Consider the following 21,372-nt stretch of genomic DNA (forward strand, 5'->3'; position numbering starts at 1 on the left):
AAATCTCATCATAGTGAATGGACTAGTTGAGTCAAATGGCCTGTTTCTGTGCTGTATATTCTATGTAATTTTGTGTCATGAATACTAGGTGAACATCCCAAGAGGTAATTGAGGAGAAGAAAGATCATTGGCCCATCTTAATTCATCTAGAGAGATCCTAATATTACCCCATCCAATAGTTTCTGAAATGATTTCAGAATTTTTTGTCTCCACTGTTGCGGCAAGTGGATTTCAATGTAGGCAAATGCGAGGTCATTCATTTTGGAGCAAAAAAGGATAGAACAGGATACTTTCTAAATGGTGAAAATCTAGAAATACGGGAGTTCCAAAGTGACTTGGGGGTCCAGGCACACAGATCATTAAAATGTCATGAACAGGTACAGAAAATGATCAAAAAGGCGAATGGAAAGCTGTCCTTTATATCTAGAGGACTAGAATATAAGTGGGTAGAAGTCATGTTTCAACTATGTAAAGCCCTGGGCAGACTACAACTGGAATACTGTGTGCAGTTCTGGGCACCACACCTTTGGAAGTATACACTGGTCTTGGAGGGAATGCAGCGGTGCAAATCACCCCTTAAGCTTCTAAATTCCAGGAAATACACCCTTGTCTGTGCAGTTGCCTCCTAAGTTAAGCATTGGAGTCCAGCTATCATTCTGGTAAAACTCAGTTCTGGACACCGCAGAAGAAATATTCAAGTGTCAGCGGCAGTACAGAGAAGAGCCACAGGCTGATTTACCAAAATTAAACTAATTAAAAGACACTGCAACAGAGGTTTGTGAGCTGTAAAAGTAACACTTTGCTTTACTGCTTAATTGAGGTGCAACAAGTTCATCTTGGCAATGCAACAACAACTTGCATTTATATGTTATAAAACACCCGAGGGGCTGTTGGGGACAGAATTCCAAGATTTTGATCCAGCAACAGTGAAGGAGCGGCGATATATTTTCAAGTCGGGATGGTGTGTGGCTTGGAGAGGAACCTGCAGATGGTGGTGCTCCCATGCATCTGCTGCCCTTGCATTCTAGGTGGAAGAGGACACGGGTTTGGAGAGTGCTGTTGAAGGAGGCATGGTGAGTTTCTGCAGTGAATCTTGTATATGGTACACACTGCTGCCACTGTGCATCAGTGGTGGAGCGAGTGAATGTTGGTAGGAAATTACTTCCACTTTTTGGTAAATTTTGAGGACTTGTGTTTTATTTGGGAAAACTGAAAAGGATCCCATGGATGCTTTTTTCACTGGGATCACTGAAAGGACTGAGAGGTCTTGTTTGCAACCAACATGGACTGGAAGTCACCTGTCTTTAGATAAATTCCCAGCAAGGGGCCTTTTTTTGATTTACATATGAACATACATACAAACATACGAATTAGGAGCAGGAGGAGGCCACTCAGCCCCTTGAGCCTGCTCCGCCACTCAACAAGTTCATGGCTGAACTGATTACTCTATTAACTGATTTGGAGAAAATGTTTACAGAGAAGTGACTGGTCAAGATTTATAGGGGTCAGGAGGCTTGACTCTTGAGATTGTTTTTGGTTTTGCATTGGACAGTCAGTTGGAGTTTTAAAAATCAGCCAGGAGAGCAGTCACCCCAGCTCAGCCTTTTCCATCTCTTTGAAAAGCCAGCCAGCTTTTCCATCTCTTTGAGAAGCTCTTAGAAGCGAGTGTAAGAAATAGAGAAATTGATGCTACACTTATCCAAAAAGGCCTGCTTAAAACTTCTGTTGCCGCATTTCTCCTGAGATGTTCGAAAAACCTGCCGGATAAATGCTTGACGCCGCGTGAACGAATTGCTCCAAAGATCCCGGTGACAGTCGTCTATGCGTATTTGGGACGCCAAACCAAAAAACTGACAACTGACATCTTCCCATATCTTCTCTTTTTCTTCAACAATTAGCAACTATTTGGCTAAAGTATTCTTAATGTCTTTTTTTGTAACAGAGCTCTAAAAAGAAAATATTTTTTTCCAGTTAGTGTTTGTGTGTGTGTGTGTGTGTGGTTAAGGTAAAAGGGAACTTTCATATTTCAATCTGTGTGTTAATGCGTTGCTTCATTACTGGTTATGTCTTGTTTTATAATAAACTGATAATTTTGTTGTTGACTAAAGAAACCTGATTGGTATATTTTATTCTGGGATTCTGGTTTGTCCTGGATGGTGTTGAGCCTTCCTGAGTGTTGTTGGAGCTGCACCCATCCAGGCAAGTGGAGAGTATTCCATCACACTCCTGACTTGTGCCTTGTAGATGAAGGACAGGCTCTGGGGAGTCAGGAAGTGGGTTACTCACCACAGAATTCCCAACCTCTGACCTGCTGTAATAGCCATGGTATTTATGTGGCTGGTCCAGTTCAGTTTCTGGTCAATGGTAACCCCCAGGATGTTGATAATGGAGGATTTGCTGATGGTAATGCTGTTGAATGTTAAGGGGAGATGTTTAGATGCTCTCTTGTTTGAGATGGTCATTGCCTGGCACTTGTATGGCACGAATGTTACTTGCCACTTATCAGCCCAAGCCTGAATGTTGTTCAGGTCTTACTGCATATGGACGCGGACTGCTCCAGTATTTGAGGACTTGCAAATGGTACTGAACATTGTACAGTCATTGGCAAACATCACATTTCTGACCTTATGATGAGGAAAGTTCATTGATGAAGCAGCTGAAGATGGTTCGGCCTAGCTAGGACACTACTCTGAAGAACTCCTGCAGCAATGTCCTGGGGCTGAGATGATTGACCTCCAACAATCATAGCCATCTTCCTTTGTTCTATGTATGACTCCAACCAGCAGAGAGTTTTCCCCCTGATTCCCATTGACTTCAATTTGCTAGGGCTCCTTGATGCCACAAATGCTGCCTTGATATCAAGAACATCACTCTCACCTCACCTCTGGAATTCAGCTCTTTTGTCAATATTTAGACCAAGGCTGTAATGAAGTTAGGAGCTGAGTGGTCCTGGGGGAATCCAAACTGAACTGTTATTGCTGTTTCAATGGTGCTTGATAGCACTGTTGACACAACTTCCATCACTTTGATGATGATCGAGAGTAGACTGAATGGGTGGTAATTGGCCAGATTGGATTTGTCCTGCTTTTTGTGGATAGGACATAGCGAGGCAATTTTCCACAATGTCGGGTAGATGCCAGTGTTGTAGCTGTACTGGAACAGCTTAGCTAGGGGCGTGTCTAGTTCAACAGCACCAGTTTTCATTACTACAGCCAGGATGTTGTCAGGACCCATAAACTTTGCAGACAGTTAAGGGGTGATTTCCTTGAAGTTTCAAGATATTAAGGGGAACAAATAGGGTAGATAAAGAGAAACTATTTCTGCTGGTTGGGGAGTTTAGGACGACAGGCCACAGTCTAAAAATTAATGCCAGACCTTTCAAGAGTGAAATTAGGAAACACTTTCACAGGAAAAGGTTGATAGAAGTTTGGAGCTCTCTTCCACAAACAGCAATTGAGTGGGAGGGGAAAGATCCAGTTGTCGTGGTCCACATAGGTACCAACGATATAGGTAGAATGAGGTTAGAGGTTCTGCTGAGGGAAGATGAGCAGCTAGAGGCTAAATTAAAAAGCAGAAGCAAAAGGTAATAATCTCCGGATTACTACCTGAGCTGCGAGCAAATTGGCAAAGGGTCAATAAGATTAAAGAGGTATACGCGTGGCTCAAAGATTGGTGTGGAAGAAATGGGTTCGAATTCATGGGACATTGGCACCAGTACTGGGAAAGGAGGGAACTGTTCCGATGGGACGGGCTCCACCTGAATCATGCTGGGACCAGAGTCCTGGCGAATCGTATAACTAGGGCTGTAGGTAGGGCTTTAAACTAAATAGCGGGGGGGAGGGTTCAGCTGTATGGAAAAACAGGAAGTTAAAGGAGAAGGTAGGAGTGTAGGTTAGTGGTGAGGCTGATGGTTACCAAACTGCAAGAAGTATACTGGTTAAACCAGAACAGAGAAAGAATAAACAGGCGATTAAAGCATCAGTGCTGAGGGACAGGTTAGGGGGTATAGCCCAAATAAGAGTTCTATATACAAATGCACGGAGTGTAAGAAATAAACTAGATGAACTGCAGGTGCAAATTCAAATGGAAAATTATGATGTGGTGGCCATTGTGGAGACGTGGCTGCAGGATGGTCGGGACTGGGAACTAAATATACCTGGTTATAAAGTTTACAGGAGGGACAGGGAAAATGACAGAGGGGGTGGAGTAGCCTTACTTATTAGAAATAATATCACCTCATGGGTGAGGGAGGATAAAATGAGGGGAAAGCATCCAGTGGAGACCTTATGGGTGGGATTGAGGAACAGAAAAGGATCTAAAACTGTAATGGGTGTTGTGTATAGACCCCCTGGTAGCAGTTCTGAAGTATTAGATTGTATAAATGCACAAATTAGGCAAGTGTGTAACAAAGGCAGAGTAGTATTAATGGGGGATTTTAACTTACACATAGATTGGGAGAGGCAGAATAGCACCTGTCAGAAAGGTAGTGAATTTCTGGAATGTGTCCAGGATAGTTTCAAAGAACAAAGAACAAAGAACAATACAGCACAGGAATAGACCATTCGGCCCTCCAAGCCTGCGCCGATCTTGATGCCTGCCTAAACTAAAACCTTCTGCACTTCCGGGGTCCGTATCCCTCTATTCCCATCCTATTCATGTATTTGTCAAGATGCCTCTTAAACGTCTCTATGGTACCTGCTTCCACCACCTCCCCCGGCAACAAGTTCCAGGCACTCACCACCCTCTGTGCAAAGAACTTGCCTCGCACATCCCCTCTAAACTTTGCCCCTCTCACCTTAAACCTATGTCCCCTCGTAACTGACTCTTCCACCCTGGGAAAAAGCTTCTGACTATCCACTCTGTCCATGCCGCTTATAACTTTGTAAACTTCTATCATGTCTCCCCTCCACCTCCGTTGTTCCAGTGAAAACAATCCAAGTTTATCCAACCTCTCCTCATAGCTAATGCCCTCCAGACCAGGCAACATCCTGGTAAACCTCTTCTGTACCCTCTCCAAAGCCTCCACGTCCTTCTGGTAGTGTGGCGACCAGAATTGCACGCAATATTTTAAGTGTGGCCTAACTAAAGTTCTGTACAGCTGCAGCATGATTTGCCTATTTTTATACTCTATGCCCCGACCGATGAAGGCATGCATGCCGTATGACTTCTTGACTACCTTATCCACCTGCGTTGCCACTTTCAGTGACCTGTGGACCTGCATGCCCAGATCTCTCTGCCTGTCAATACTCCGAAGGGTTCTGCCATTTACTGTATACTTCCCACCTGCATTAGACCTTCCAAAATGCATTCCCTCACATTTGTCAGAATTAAACTCCATCTGCCATTTCTCCGCCCAAGTTTCCAACCGATCTATATCCTGCTGTATCCTCTGACAATCCTCATCACTGTCCGCAACTCCACCAACCTTTGTGTTGTCCGCAAACTTACTAATCAGACCAGCTACATTTTCCTCCAAATCATTTATATATACTACAAACAGTAAAGGTCCCAGCACTGATCCCTGTGGAACACCACTAGTCACATCCCTCCATTCAGAAAAGCACCCTTCCACTGCTACCCTCTGTCTTCTATGACCGAGCCAGTTCTGTATCCATCTTGCCAGCTCCCCTCTGATCCCATGTGACTTCACCTTCTGTAAAAGTTTGCCATGAGGGACCTTGTCAAAGGTTTAACTGAAGTCCATATAGATAACATCCACTGCCCTTCCTTTATCAATCACCTTTGTCACTTCCTCAAAAAACTCAATCAAATTAGTGAGACACAACCTCCCCTTTACAAAACCATGCTGCCTCTCGCTAATAAGTCCATTTGTTTCCAAATGGGAGTAAATCCTGTCCCGAAGAATCCTCTCTAATAATTTCCCTACCACTGACGTAAGGCTCACCGGCCTATAATTTCCTGGATTATCCTTGCTACCCTTCTTAAACAAAGGAACAACATTGGCTATTCTCCAGTCCTCTGGGACCTCACCTTTCGCCAATGAGGATGCAAAGATTTCTGTCAAGGCCCCAACAATTTCTTTCCTTGCCTCCCTCAGTATTCTGGGATAGATCCCATCGGGCCCTGGAGACTTATCTACCTTAATGCTTTGCAAGACACCCAACACCTCCTCCTTTTTGATAATGAGATGACTGAGACTATCTACACTCCCTTCCCTAGGCTCATCATCCACCAAGTCCTTCTCCTTGGTGAATACTGATGCAAAGTACTCATTTAATACCTTGCCCATTTCCTCTGGCTCCACACATAGATTCCCTTCTCTGTCCTTGAGTGGGCCAACCCGTTCCCTGGTTACCCTCTTGCTCTTTATATACGTATAAAAAGCCTTGGGATTTTCCTTAATCCTGTTTGCCAATGACTTCTCATAACCCCTTTTAGCCCTCCTGACTCCTTGCTTAAGTTCCTTCCTACTGTCTTTATATTCCTCAAGGGATTCGTCTGTTCCTAGCCTTCCAACCTTTACGAATGCTTCCTTTTTCTTTTTGACGAGGCTCACAATATCCCGCGTTATCCAAGGTTCCCAAAACTTGCCAAACTTATCCTTCTTTCCTCACAGGAACATGCTGGTCCTGGATTCTAATCAACTGACGTTTGTAAGACTTCAGTTCCTGCCTAATATTGTTATAATTAGCCGTCCCCCAATTTAGCACCTTCACCCGAGGACTACTCTTATCCTTATCCACAAGTACCTTAAAACTTATGGAATTATGGTCACTGTTCCCGAAATGCTCCCCTACTGAAACTTCGACCACCTGGCGGGGCTCATTCCCCAATATCAGGTCCAGTACGGCCCCATCCCTAGTTGGACTATCTACGTATTGTTTCAAGAATCCCTCCTGGATGCTCCTTACAAATTCTGCCCCATCCAAGTCCCTAGCAATATAGGGGAAGTTAAAATCACCCACCACTACAACCCTGTTACCTTTACATCTTTCCAAAATCTTTCTACATATCTGCTCCTCTACCTCCCGCTGGCTGTTGGGAGGCCTGTAGTAAACCCCCAACATCGTGACTGCACCCTTCCTATTCCTGAGCTCCACTCATATTGCCTCGCTGCATGACCCCTCTGAGGTGTCCTCCCGCAGTACAGCTGTGATATTCTCCTTAACCAGTAATGCAACTCCCCCACCCCTTTTACATCCCCCTCTATCCCGCCTGAAGCTTCTAAATCCTGGAACATTTAGTTGCCAATCCTGTCCTTCCCTCAACCAAGTCTCTGTAATAGCAACAACATCATAGTTCCAAGTACTAATCCAAGCTCTAAGTTCATCTGCCTTACCTGTTTCCTACAGCAATATGTCCTAGATGTAACAAGGGGACAGGCAATATTAGATTTAGTTATGAGTAATGAGCCAAATTTAATTAGTAGCCTAACTGTGCGTGAACATTTATCAAATAGTGATCACAACATGATAGAATTCAAGATAGCGTTTGAAAGTGAAAAGCACGAATCAGCTACTAGAATTTTAAACTTGGGTAAGGCTGACTTTACCGGGATGAGACAGAGACTGTCCACGGTAAACTGGGTAGATCTGTTAATGGGTCAAACGACTGAAGAACAGTGGAGAATATTTAAAGAAACATTTAACGAAATACAGAGCGAGTATTTCCCCCTGAGAGGAAAAAGCTCCACTTCACAGGAAAAAACAGCCATGGACAACTAAAGAGATTAGGGATAGCATAAAACAAAAAGAAATGGCTTACAAAAATGCAAAACGCAGCACAGATCCGGCCGAATGGGATCGATACAAAGACCAGCAAAGGGTCACAAAGCAGCTTATAAGAGCTACTAAAAGAGATTATGAAAGGAAACTTGCAAGGGACATCAAAATCAATAAGAAGAAACGTTATAGTTACATAAAGGGAAAACGAGTGGTCAAGAGCAATGTAGGCCCACTAAAAGCTGAAAATGGAGATATTGTCAGTGATAATGGGGAAATGGCTGACATGTTGAACAATTACTTTGCCTCAGTATTTACAGTTGAAAAGGAGGATAACTTGCCAGAAGTCCCGAAAGAATTAATCGCCGATAGGGGACAGGAATTAATGTAAGTAAATGATCAGTAACAAGGAAATTAATGGAACTAAAGAGTGAGAAATCCCCAGGACGTGATGGTTTCCATCCAACGGTATTAAAGGAAGTAGGAGAGCACATTGTAGATACCCTAACTATAGTCTTTCAGAGTTCCTTAGATTCCAGAGTGGTCCCTCTGGATTGGAAAGTTGCACATGTCACTCCACTTTTTAAGAAGGGTGAAAGGGGGAACCAAGGAAATTACAGACCAGTTACCCTGACATCTGTGGTGGGCAAGTTGCTGGAGTCTATAATCAAGGATAGGGTGACTGAACACCTAGATAAATTTCAGTTAATCAGGGACAGCCAGCATGGCTTCATGACGGGTAGGTCATGCCTGACAAATCTCATTGAATTTTTTGAAGAGGTGACTAAGGTAGTGGACAGGGAAGTGTCTATGGATGTTATTTATATGGACTTCCAGAAGGCGTTTGATAAAGTCCCACATAAGAGACTGTTAACTAAGGTAGAAGCCCATGGAGTTGAGGGCAAATTATTGACATGGTTAGAAAGTTGGTTGAGTGGTAGGCGACAGAGAGTGAGGATAATGGGTAAGTACTCCAATTGGCAGGATGTGACTAGTGGTGTCCCGCAGGGATTTGTGTTGGGGCTTCAATTATTCACATTATTCATTAACGACTTGGATGATGGCATAGTAAGTCATATATCCAAATTTGCTGATGATACAAAGTTATGCGGCATTGTAGACAGTCTAGATGATAGCATAAAATTGCAAAGAGATATTGACAGACTCGGTGAGTGGGCAAAACTGTGGCAGATGGATTTCAATGCGGGCAAGTGTGAAGTTATCCAATTTGAACCAAAAAAGGATAGAGCAGGGTACTTTCTAAATGGGAAGAGGTTAAGTACAGTGGATGTCCAAAGAGACTTGGGGGTTCAGGTGCATAGATCGTTAAAATGCCACGAGCAAGTGCAGAAAATAATCAAAAAGGCTAATGGAATGCTAGCCTTTATATCTAGAGGATTGGAGTATAAAGACACAGAGGTTATGCTCCAGCTGTACAAAACCCTGGTTAGACCCCACTTGGAGTACTGTGAGCAGTTCTGGGCACCACAACTTAGGAAGGATACATTGGCTTTGGAGGGAGTGCATCGTAGGTTGACAAGAATGATACCTGGACTACAGGGGTTAAGTTACAAGGAGAAATTACACAAATTAAGCCTGTTTTCGCTAGAATTTAGAAGGTTAAGGGGTGATCTGATTGAAGTCTTCAAGATATTAACAGGAAAAGACAGGCTAGATAAAGATAAACTATTTCCACTGGTTGGAGATTCTAAAACTAGGGGGCATAGTCTAAAAATTAGGAGCAGACCGTTCAGGAGAGATGTTAGGAAGCACTTCTTCATGCAAAGGGTGGTAGAGGTTTGGAACTCTCTCCCACAAACAGCAGTTGAAGCTAGAACAGTTGTTAATTTTAAATCTGAGATAGATAGATTTTTGTTAAGCAAAGATATTAAGGGATATGGGCCAAAGGCAGGTACATGGAGTTAGGCTGCGGATCAGCCATGATCTCATTGAATGGCGGGACAGGCTCGAGGGGCTGAATGGCCTACTCCTGTTCCAATCTTCCTATGTTCCTAATCTTTTTTTTTTACAGATTTCAGACCATTGACTGCTTTTTCCCACATAACAATCATCCATTGCATATGAAGTGCCTTGAGGCATTTTTGAGAGATGTGATAAGATGCTATATAAATTCTTTTAAATTACATCCAGTCTAGTGTGACATTGGTAATGTCTGGTAATGTGCCTTTTTATAAAATGGGGCTGAAAATGAACAAAACTCATTGATGAACTTTAACTTGTGGAGCTTATAAGAGGGCAGCTTTGCTTTAATCTGGTGCGGGGCAGTGTGGGGGTGGGTGGGGGGAGGGTGGGGAGGAGGGGTGCGGTGGTGTATGGAGGAAAATATACCAAGCAGTTCCTGACATTGCTGCCTTCGAATTTTGCTGATGCCTTATCATAGTGACCAGGCACAATTGCAGATACTGATGATTAATAATCTACTTCTAAATCTTCTTTTAAATCTGATCTCCACATTAGATTTAAGCATTGATGCCATGACATCAGCCCATTACTGATTCATTGTGCTAACCTGAGTTTACTAATCTGACAAATGCTCTTCCAAGATAGGTTTAACAAACAACAATGCCCTATATCTGTAAAATCAAAGATTTAAGGTCTTTCTCCTTCCATTCAATTATATATTTCATTATAATTTTACAAACGTTTTCTTATTTGTACATTTGGAACTGGCTCATAACAATTCTGAATATTGCATGAAATCAGTTTTTTTTAAACTAAGCATGCACAATACATTTCATGATCTTATTCTAACAAGAGAACAAAATACACTCACAGAGTAGGTCATCTTCCTTCCACATGAAAAAACTGATATCCGGATTTGGCAATAAAATATTCTGCAGCCTTTCATTTGCAGGAAGTGCTAAAATACATCAATAAAAAGTTACTTCAGTGTCCTATATCCTAAGCAAACAACTTTCAAAACATTTGTGATGTTGTGAGGCCACTTGTGCCGTAAAATAGCACAATATAAATGAAAGTTCTATCTTCGAAATGATTGCAGATATAAGCATGTAAATGCTTAACACAATTGATGAAATGGATGTCCATCTTTTGGCACAGTAAAGGAAGTAATCAGATCAAAGCTCTGCAGTCCTGCCACAACGAGTCGTGAGTAGTGGTGGACAATTAGACAACTAATGAGAGGAGGAGGCTCCATGACCATCCCCATTCTCAATGATGGGAAAGTCCGGTCTGTCAGTGCAAAAGACAAGCTGAAGCATTTGCAGCTGTCTTCAGCATTAGTGCTGCATGGATGATCCATCTCAGCTTGCTACTGAGATCCCCATCATCACAGATGGCAGTCTTTAGCTAATTTGATTCACTCTACCTGATATTAAGAAATGGCTGAGCACACTGCATACAGCTAAGGCTACGGGCCCCAATAACATCCTGGCTGTAGTACTGAAGATTTGTGCTCTAAAACAGGCTGCTATCCTAGCCAAGCTGTTCGGGTACAGCGCCAACACTGGCATCTACCCAGCAAAGTGGAAAATTGCCTAGCTATGTCCTGTCGACAAAATGCAGATCCAATCCATTTCGGCCATTACTGTTCCATCAACCTACTCTGATCATTAGAAAAGTGATGGAAGGTGTCGTTGACAGTACAAACAAGCACCACTTACTCAGCGATTATCTGCTTGCCAATGTTCAGTTTCAGTTCTGTCAGGACCACATAGCTGCCGACCTCATTACAGCCTTGACCCAAACATGAATGAATTTCAGAGGTGTGGGGAGAGTGACTGCCCTTGACATCAAGGTAACAATTGACTGAGTGTGGCATCAAGGAGCCCTAGTAAAATTGAAGTCAATGGAAATCAAGGGGAAAACTCTCCACTGGTTGGAGTCATACCTAGCACAAAGGAAGATGGTTGTGGTTGTTGGAGGGCAATCATCTCATCCCCAGGACATTGCTGCAGGAGTTCCTCAGGGTAGTATCCTAGGCCCAACCATCTTCAGGTGTTTCATCAATGACCTTCCCTCCATCATCAGATCAGAAGTGGGGATGTTCACTGATGATTGCACAGTGTTCAGTTCCATTTGCAACTCCTCAGATAATGAAGCAGTCCGTGTCTGCATGCAGCAAGACCTGGACAACATTCAGGCTTGGGCTAATAAGTGGCATGTAACATTCAGGCCACACAACTGCTAAGGTCAAAATCCTGGAACTCCCTACCTGACAGCACTGTGGAGGTACCAACACCACATGGACTGCAGTGGTTCAAGCAGCCATCTCACTGTCACCTTTTCATGGGCAATTAGGGATGGGCAATAAATGCTGGCCTTGCAGGGACATCCACATCCCATAAGTGAGTTAAAAAAAGCCATACAAATACAATGTTTGGACAGTGATTTCTACACCAATATCATTTGGAAACCTGCTATTAGAGTCTTTATCTATATTTTGGAAGATATATATTTTGCCCTTCATTTCACTCCTCTGCAGTCAAATCTTGGCCCTAAAAATCTGTGGGGTCACTCCCTGGTGTAATTGCCGTGATCCGTCTCCAGTATTCCTGATTGGTGTCTGGAAGCTGGCCGCCTAGGGTTGGCTGAGTTTGTGGCCATTCCAATGAACCAACCACAGCTAAGCTGGTGTATTTTAGGGGTCCTTATTTGCTAACAAGGGACAGGCAAGTGCAAACTACAGCATCCACAGACTACCTGATACCAGGCTTCTGCTCACACCACCCCTTCTACTTCTACTTGGTGCACAAGGAGGACATGGATTAATTCCCTCTCCTTGTATAAATGGTAAACCTCCTTTAATGCATCCCTGAAATGCCTGCCTGAGACTGCATATTCATTGTCTGAAGAATCATAGAATGAGTAATAGGGTGCTGAAAGGCTGAAAATTTGTATCATACCATTGTACAGTTTACTGCAGTTGGCAGATTCATTATGGCTCAAGCTGTCAAAGTTTTCAGTAAATTATATGTGAATATTTGTTCATAATCTTAACCTTATTTTTTGATAATGCAGGTTTATCTTTCAGTAAACTAGTGCAATCGTTCCTATCCTATCGGTCCTCACCTACCTTGGTGTGCAGAGCTAATTATTATCTTGTAAAGTTGTTGCAACTTGCTAATGTGTTTCGGCTGGGCTGTAGTCACGTCCTCTGGTGAAAAACAAGACTGCTCTGTGATAGAAACCACTTCCTGGAAATACCGCTCAATCACGTTGTGGGGTTTATTCTGTGAAAGAAAATGCTGTTGCTAGTCAGTGGTCATCATATGCTTATTACTATTTAACTCAAAATATTTAACAAATTTTAGCATTGTACCAAAAGAATGAGCCTGTTCAATATACTTCAGAGTTACAAAGAAAGCCATAAGGATAGCAATCTACAAAAGCAACATTCCACAGGTGTTGGAAATCTGAAATAAAAACAGAAAATGCTGGAAATGCTCAACAAGTCTAGCAACATCGGTGGCCTTCTGACAAAAGGCCATTGACCTGAACTGTTAATTCTGTTTCTCTCTCCACAGATGCTCCCTGACCTGCTGAGGCTACCAGTCTAGCTGTGGTGGAAAACATTAGTGGATTGAGCGGATTTTGTGGTCATCACCCACCTTCCCCCCGCTTGCCTAGTCAGTCACTTGACACATACAACAGGGAGAAAATAGCTCAGAATGTATTCGCACACAGGAGGTGTGAGCAGGGTTGCAGGATAAATGTGTGACCGTCTCAAAAACCCACACTCTGCTGTAAAGATACAATTCATTAATGATGCAACATTTCTCAATGTTAAAAAAGCAAACCGAGCATTTACAATAAATTAACTGCCCATACCGTCAAGCCGAATCCTGAACAACGTGGTCTTAAATGCTTTATGTGTTGCAAAGTTGTTATACTATTCTAATCTCTGCCTCAGTGCACAGCACTGAACCAACAGAACAAAAATGAAAAGAATTAGTGATTGATTGTGCTATAGAATGTTAAAAGAAATAAAAAATTACTGTCTTCTTTCCTCACTTTCTTCTAAAGGCTACAAAACAACTGTTAAATATAACAGGAATTGTAATTAATGGGATTTGTAGCTTTTTCATAATGTCATCTTGTTACATCATCAAACCTTGCTGACCATTTTTTAATAATTTTATTTTTCAGATTTTGGGGCAAAGATTTCCTGAGTTTGTCCAACACTGGACCAAGAAAGCTTCAGGCATCGACTACCGGCAGTCAAATAGGATCAGAGTACAAAAAAGCAAAATACTGCAGATGCTGGAAATCTGAAGCAGAAACAGAAAATGCTGGAAATACTCAGCAGATCAGGCAGCATCTATGAAGTGAGAAACAAAGTTAACGTTTCTGGAAAAAGTTAGAGAGCTAACAGGTTTTAGTCAAGTTCAGAGGCAGGAAAAAGGCAGGACGGAGTGGGGAGGGGCAGAACAAAAGGGAAGGTCTGGGACAATGTGGAACACAGAAGAGATTAAATGACAAAAGGGATGATGCTGCAGTGCAAGAGGTGATGATAGCAGAAAAAGTAAAAATGGAAAGCAAAAGATGGGCCTAGAGGAGGTGCTAAGGGGAATAGCTGAATTATCTTCAAAAGCTGCTGTCTGAAAAAATCCAAGTGGTGGTCATGATCTGAACTTGTTGAACTCAATGTTGAGTATGGATATGTCGTAAAAGTACCTCATCGAAAGATGAGGTGCTATTCCTTGAGAAAACGTTGAGCTTCATTAGAACAGCATTGGAGGCCGAGGACATAGAGGTCAGAGTGGGAATGGGACAGGCAACCGGAATCTTAGGGTCATGCTTGCAGACAGATTGGGGGTGTTCTGCAAAGTGATCACCTAATCTGCATTTAAACTGCCCATTGTAGGAGGAGACGGTATCGTGAGCTGAGAATAAATTGAAAGAAGTACAAGTAAATCACTATTTCACCTGCAAGATGTGTTTGGGGCCCTGAATGGTGGGAAGGGAGGAGGTAAGAGGGCAGGTGCTGCAGCTCCTGGGCTTGGTGGTGCTATGGGAAGTGGAGAGGCTGATTGAAGATTACATCAAGATGTCATGGAGGGAATGGCCCCTTCGTAAAGGGAAGGGAAAATGTGTTTGGTGGTGGCATTACACTGGAGGTGGGGGAAATGGCGGAGGATGGTCAATGAATATGGAGCCTGGTGGAGTGAAAGGTGAGGACGAGTATTGAGTATTGTGGTTCTAGGAGGAAGGACAAGGTGTGAGAGCAGGAGTGCCTGAAATTGGATGGACACAATTGAGGGCCCTATCAATCATAGTGAAAGGAAATCCTCGGTTGAGCGAGAAGGAAGACCCATCAGAAGCACTGGTATGGTAGGTGGCATCGTCAGAACAGATGAGATAGGGACAAAGAACTTGGGTGAATAGAGTCCTTACAGGAAACGGGGTAGGAGGAATTGCCGTCAATGTATTTGTGGGAGGCAGTGGGCTCTCCGTGTTGCAGGGAAAGTCTCACTTTCTTTTCCATTCCTACCCTGTCATTGACATTCAATTAATGAAATTTTGAGACAGTTTTTCCACTGTCAGCTATAGCATATTAGGTTGAGATCACCTGATGAGTGATTGAGGTTAACAGGTCTTATTTCACTTGAAACCTTTAACAGCTATCTGAGAAGAAGAAATCATTTAGAATATGAATTCCAGAAAGCACAATAGGTAGCCAGATTTGCAAACCAGATCATGAACTTTATAACTAAAGTGCAACTTGAATTTACATTAACATTAGACCCTTTGCATTCTTGTAAATATTTAATTATAATGAAAAGTAACAAACAGAATTGTCATCGTAATATATCTGGAAAGGGAGGAGAAGAAAGATACCTGGTCAATATACATTCAGTAGGCATTGCTCCCAAACCCTTTACTCTGGCACACCATGTTTTCCATTGACCATCAGAGAAACATGCAGAAAGCATGTGCCAAAATGGAAGTAATGGAACATGACTTAATGTGCAGAATCTCTCATCAGAAGTCAGAATAGGGTGATGGATCATGAAGGACTTGAAAATAATGAGGTAATTCTCACTTAGTTTCATATGAGAAATTAAAACCTTAGGGTATATTTTCTCCATGTATAAAGTCAAAGATTTATTTTGTAAAGACTCTAAGGGATCTTACAATGCTTTGAAAAGTTAATCTGACTGTTTAAATTCACTTTGCTGCCCTCTCATGGTTGTATTTGGCTCATCCCGTAAGGCATCAGGAGGAAACAATTTCACACTGCTGAAAACTTGGGGGCCTATTTCTTTGCTGATTTTGTGTGCGTTTCTCTCTTGCTATGCATCTGTAATACATAAAAAATCTTATATCTGCTCGCACTTCCTATCAGTGCCATTTGATTTTTCACCGCACTTTTTGTGTCAGTTTTATCTACTATAAACTTTTCTATCAGCATTTCAAAGCACCCACGCAGATGTGTCGCCCACAGTTCTATCCAAGTGCTTTGTAAATCTGTTTTTTCAGCAGCCCTTTCCCTCACCTTAATAATTTAATATCTTTAATGTTCCAAGTAAGGGCTTCATTAAATAAAATATTTTAAAAGTAACAAATTTCACACATGTTTACATGTATCCATTAAACTGTCCTCTATGTCATTTTAATTCCTTCATTGATTTTTTTTGACTTAAAGGTTTCAGATTTTCCCAGAAGTTAACATTTTTAGCTAGAGCTGTGAGCTGAATTTGCATTGTGTTGTCTGAGCATAGATTGCACCTAATTTCCTCGGATACATCGTAACTGTTCAATCATCTACACTGAGGAATATTTTCTGCTGAAAGGATTTTGAAAATTATTTCAAGAAAAGCTAGAGTAAATTCAAAAGCTTTACAAAGGTGAAATTCATATTGAATGTTAGTAAACAAAGAGGCTACATATATATGTATATGAGAGAAAAATGAATGTGATCTTATTATGCACCTGTTGTAGCCTTTGTTTTGTGTTCTGCAAATGTTATAAACTGAAAGGACAGACTTAAAATGGGGACTGTGTCCTGTGGCCCAAATACTCCCCCATGCTCTAACCCTTCTTCACTTGAAGACGACACTTCCTCTTGTTTCCACATGTGTAATGCCACAAAGGATTGACTAATATACGTATTGGGGGTGAATTTTTTTTAGGAGTTCTACCACTTCTCTGCCACAACTTTGGCACAAGAGCTGCAAAACCTCGGTAGAATGGCATAAGCAGCTCTTCTACCAGAATTATGACAGAAGAGTGGGAGAATCCTGCATTGAGATGAATCATCATAATATATAATTTCTGTCCGTGTGGTTCCAGTGTGGTATTGTCTTAAGTTTAATTAGTTGGAATATTACAACAGATCAAAGTCTCGACTGCAGATATGAACCGGCCCTTTAAAATTACCCGTGCTATTCAATACTCTACAAATGAAAAGATTCATTTTGAACACCATACTGACCTGCAAGACCTCATCCAGTCTGTTGATATTGCAGGTTTCTCCCAGGGCTGCTTGTATGGTATGTTTTATAACATGACCCATATTAACAGTGGATATCTCATTTGGGTTCATTGAATGGATCTCATTGCAAAGAGCATTGCAGACTTCTTCAGAGATAAGATCAGGATCGGCAAATATGAAAATCCTGAGAGAGAAAGATGAATCTTTTCAAAGAATTTCAACTCCTTTTGACAATCACTATCTACCCTTTAAAGGTATAATGTCATATAAACTTTGCTTAATTTTTTAAAGCTGTATATCAATCAGAAACATCCCACTTCAAATAAAGTAATACATTTATTTATCAAATTTTAGGTATCAAATATTTCTCCGAAATTAAGCTAATGAGGCTGAACGCCCGATAAACCCAAGTCCATTTAAGACTTTTTCCTATTCTGGAAGGAGCAACAACTCGCTTGCACTCACATACCAGATAGGGGAAAATGCATGCCAACAAATAAATAATGGGCGAAACATTGGGCTCAGTAGTGCCTGTTGTTTGGGCAAAAGTGCTGTTTGACATCCAAAATGCCGTCCAAGCCACGTGCACACACTTCTGAAGTGAAGCATGCTGGACACGTCGCAATCCGGTGCCCATTCGTGTGGCTATCCAAATAAACCCCCTGTAAGAATATGAACTGTGTACCCATACATTTAGCCATGCACATGTATCAATCAAGTGCATTTTGAAATCTTGCTGCCATATTTTATACACCATATTTTTATACATTATGTACCCTCTTACTTTTTGCCATGATTGAAAGCATTATTCGTCCCTAATAATTTTTCATTTATAAGACAATATAAGAAGTGCAAACCCTTTTCCTGGAAACCATGTGATTTTCCCCAGAGTTCTGATTCTTGGAAATCATGTGGTCTCCCCCAGGCTCTTAACACTTAACTCTAGAGAATAAAGGGACTGTGTAGTGGATAGTACTGCCCCAGGTGTCTGTCACTTTAAGAAGCCAATAGAAAGTGATCACTGCACCCGAGACTGATCAGAAGAACTGGGGAGGATCATTCGGTTAGAAGTGTTAAACCTCCAAGAAAGGGTTATAAATCTGTGTGTAGCAGCCTTTGACACACAGATTTACCGGAGAAGAAAAGAGGAAAGAAAACGAAGAAAGAAGTAAGAAGAGGCCAGAACTAGCATCGTTCTATGTCCAAGCGCTGCAGTTAGTAAAGACCGTGTGTGGCTTGTAAACTATCGCCTGGTTAAGTATCGTTTTGTTACTTAATAAATCCTACAATTCATTTTATCGAATCTACTGTTTGCAATCGTTTTGTCTTGTTCCAAGAACCCAAATAAGACCCAGAACCTTTACACCCCTTTATCTCTTACTTCTAATGTTTTTCTTTCTCGTAATCTTTTGTGTCTTACCCCATTTTGTTGTTCCTACCACAGTCAGTTACTTCTTATAAGATTCAAATACGACAGCTATACACTGTTCTCATCCTGGCATCCCCACTGTGTTGGAATCGAGGCTCCTCAGACAATTTCCTACTCTTCACTAATTCTTTCCCAGGATTTAAAAACTGTGGAACTCATCACATTCCTCAGTTTTTCTTTGTTCCTACAATCTTTTAAAGTACAACCTTAGTATCACCCAATTATTTTCTAATGTATTTTATCTTCTCATTTACTATTTCAACCTTACTGGTATCCTGTACTTTAATTATTTGCCCTTGGATTTTGAACAAAATAAGTTGGGTAATGTCACATATCTGAAATCTTTTTACAGTTACACAAGAACAACAATCAAGATGTAAAAGAAAACTGCCCATCACGGAGATGCAAGTAAGTCAAAACAATTCTTTCTAAAAAAAAAACAGGGGAAGTGCCCAAAGAAGCAGAAAGATGATGTTACAGAAAATTAAATGGAGTTTACAATGTAAACTCAGGCACTTTGGAATTCCATCTCCAACATGTGAAAACATAACCTTTCATTTGTTCCTGGGATGTGAGCATCACTGACCAGGCCGGCATTTATTGCCCATCCCTAATTTCCCTTGAAAAGGTGGTGCTGGTGAGCCACTGCAGTCCATGTGGGGTAGGTACATCCACAGTGCTGTTAGGGAGGGAGTTCCAGGATTTTGACCCAGTGACGATCAAGGAAAGGCGATATAGTTCCAAGTTAGGATGGTGTGCGACTTGGAGGGAAACTTGCAGGCAGTGGTGTTCCCATGTGTCTGCTGCCCTTGTCCTTCTAGATAGCAGAGGTTGTGGGTTTGGAAGGTGCTGTTGAAGGAGCCTTGGTGAGTTGCTGCAGGGCATGTTATAGACTGTACACATTTCTGCCTCTGTGCACCGGTGGTGGAGGGAGTGAATGTTTATTGTGGTAAATGGGGTGCCAATCAAGTAGGCTGTTTTGTCTTGGATGAGGTCAAGTTTCTTGAGTGTTGTTGGAGCTGCACTTATCCAGGCAAGTGGAGAGTATTCCATCACACTCCTGACTTGTGCCTCATAGATGGTGGAAAGGTTTTGAGAAGTCAAGGGATGAGTTACTTACCACAGAATTCCTAGCCTCTGACCTGCTCTTGTAGCAACAGTATTTATGTCAATGGTCCAGTTAAGCTTCTGATCAATGTAACCCCCAGGATGTTGATGGTAGGGGATTCAGTGATGAGAATGCCATTGAATGTTAAAGGGAAATGGTTAGATTCTCTCTTGTTGGAAATGGTACTTGTCTAGCACTTGTGTGGCGTGAATGTTTCTTGTCACTTATTAGCCCAAGCCTGAATGTTGTCCAGCCTTTGCTGCATGCAGGCATGGATTGCTTTAGTATCTGATGAATTGCGAATGGTACTGAACACTCTGCAATCATCAGTGAATATCCTTATTTCTGACCTTATGTTGGAGGGAACGTCATTGATCAAGCTGTTGAAGATGGTTGAGCCTAGGACACTACCCTGAGGAATTTCTACAGTGATGCCCTGGGGCTAAGATGATTGACCTCCACAACCACAACCATCTTCCTTAGTGCTTCATATGACTCCAAGCAGTGGAGAGTTTTCCCCGATTCGCATTGACTCCAGTTTTGCCATAGCTCCTTGATGCCACACTTGGTCAAATGCTACCTTGATGTCAAGGGAAGTCCTTGTCACCTCACCTTTGGAATTTAGCTCTTTTGTCATGTTTGAACCAAGGCTGTAATGAGGTGTGGAGCCAAGTGGCCCTGATGGAACCCAAATTGAGCATCGGTGGGCTGTTTAAGTGCCGCTTGATAGCACTGTCGATGACACCTTCCATCACTTTGCTGATGATGAAGAGTAGACAGATAGGACAGTAATTGGCTGGATTGGATTTGTCCTGCTTTTTGTGTACAGGGCATAGCTGGGCAATTACCGGGCGCCACAGTGGCGCAGTGGTTAGCACCGCAGTCTCACAGCTCCAGGGACCCGGGTTTGATTCTGGGTACTGCCTGTGCGGAGATTGCAAGTTCTCCCTGTGACCGTGTGGGTTTTTGCCGGGTGCTCCGGTTTCCTCCCACCGCCAAAGACTTGCAGGTGATAGGTAAATTGGCCATTGTAAATTGCCCCTAGTGTAGGTAGGTGGTAGGGAATATGGGATTACTGTAGGGTTAGTATAAATGGGTGGTTCTTGGTCGGCACAGACTCGGTGGGCTGAAGGGCCTGTTTCAGTGCTGTATCTCTAAATAAATAATTTTAAAAAAATTTCCACATTGTCAGTAGGTGCCTATGTTGCAGTTGTACTGGAACAGTTTGGCTAGGGGCACAACTAGTTCTGGAGTGCAAGCCTTCAGTACTACAGCCGGGATGTTGTCATGGCCCATAGCCTTTGCAGCGTCTTCAGCCATTTCTTGATATCACATGGAGTGAATCGAATTAGCTGAAGACTGACATCTATGATGGTGGGGACCTCAGGAGGAGGCCGAGATGAATCATCCACTCCGCACTTCGGGCTGAAGATGGTTGCACATGTTTCAGCCTTGCCTTTTGCACTGACCTGCTGGGCTCCACCATCATTGAGGATGGGGTTAATCAAGCACCCAGTTGGCTGTTTAATTGCCCATCTCCATTCATGACTGGGTGTGGCTGGCCTGCAGAGCTTTGATCTGATCCATTGGTTGTATGATCGCTTAGCTCGGTCTATAGAATGCTGCTTCCACTGTTTAGCATGCATGCAGACCTATGTACAGCTTCACCAGGTTAGCATCTCATTTTCAGGTATGCCTGGTGCTGGTCCTGGCATGCTCTGCTACATTCCACATT

The 21,372-nt window shown here is 42.4% G+C and overlaps 1 protein-coding gene across 6 annotated transcripts in view; it reads right to left on the minus strand.

Annotated features, from left to right (window-relative positions):
- LOC137384272 (phosphoinositide 3-kinase regulatory subunit 6-like) overlaps positions 1-21,372 on the minus strand; it is a 126,330-nt gene that overhangs the window by 38,131 nt on the left and 66,827 nt on the right. For all 6 annotated transcript variants that reach the window (XM_068058053.1, XM_068058054.1, XM_068058057.1 and 3 more), the window contains 3 exons: positions 17,101-17,284; positions 12,739-12,895; positions 10,477-10,563 (listed from right to left, as the gene is read on the minus strand). In XM_068058053.1, coding sequence (XP_067914154.1) covers positions 10,477-10,563; positions 12,739-12,895; positions 17,101-17,284 — 428 coding nt within the window. The remainder of the gene's footprint in view (positions 1-10,476; positions 10,564-12,738; positions 12,896-17,100; positions 17,285-21,372) is intronic.

Source organism: Heterodontus francisci, chromosome 26 (assembly GCF_036365525.1).
Source record: "Heterodontus francisci isolate sHetFra1 chromosome 26, sHetFra1.hap1, whole genome shotgun sequence".
Lineage (NCBI taxonomy): Eukaryota > Metazoa > Chordata > Chondrichthyes > Heterodontiformes > Heterodontidae > Heterodontus > Heterodontus francisci.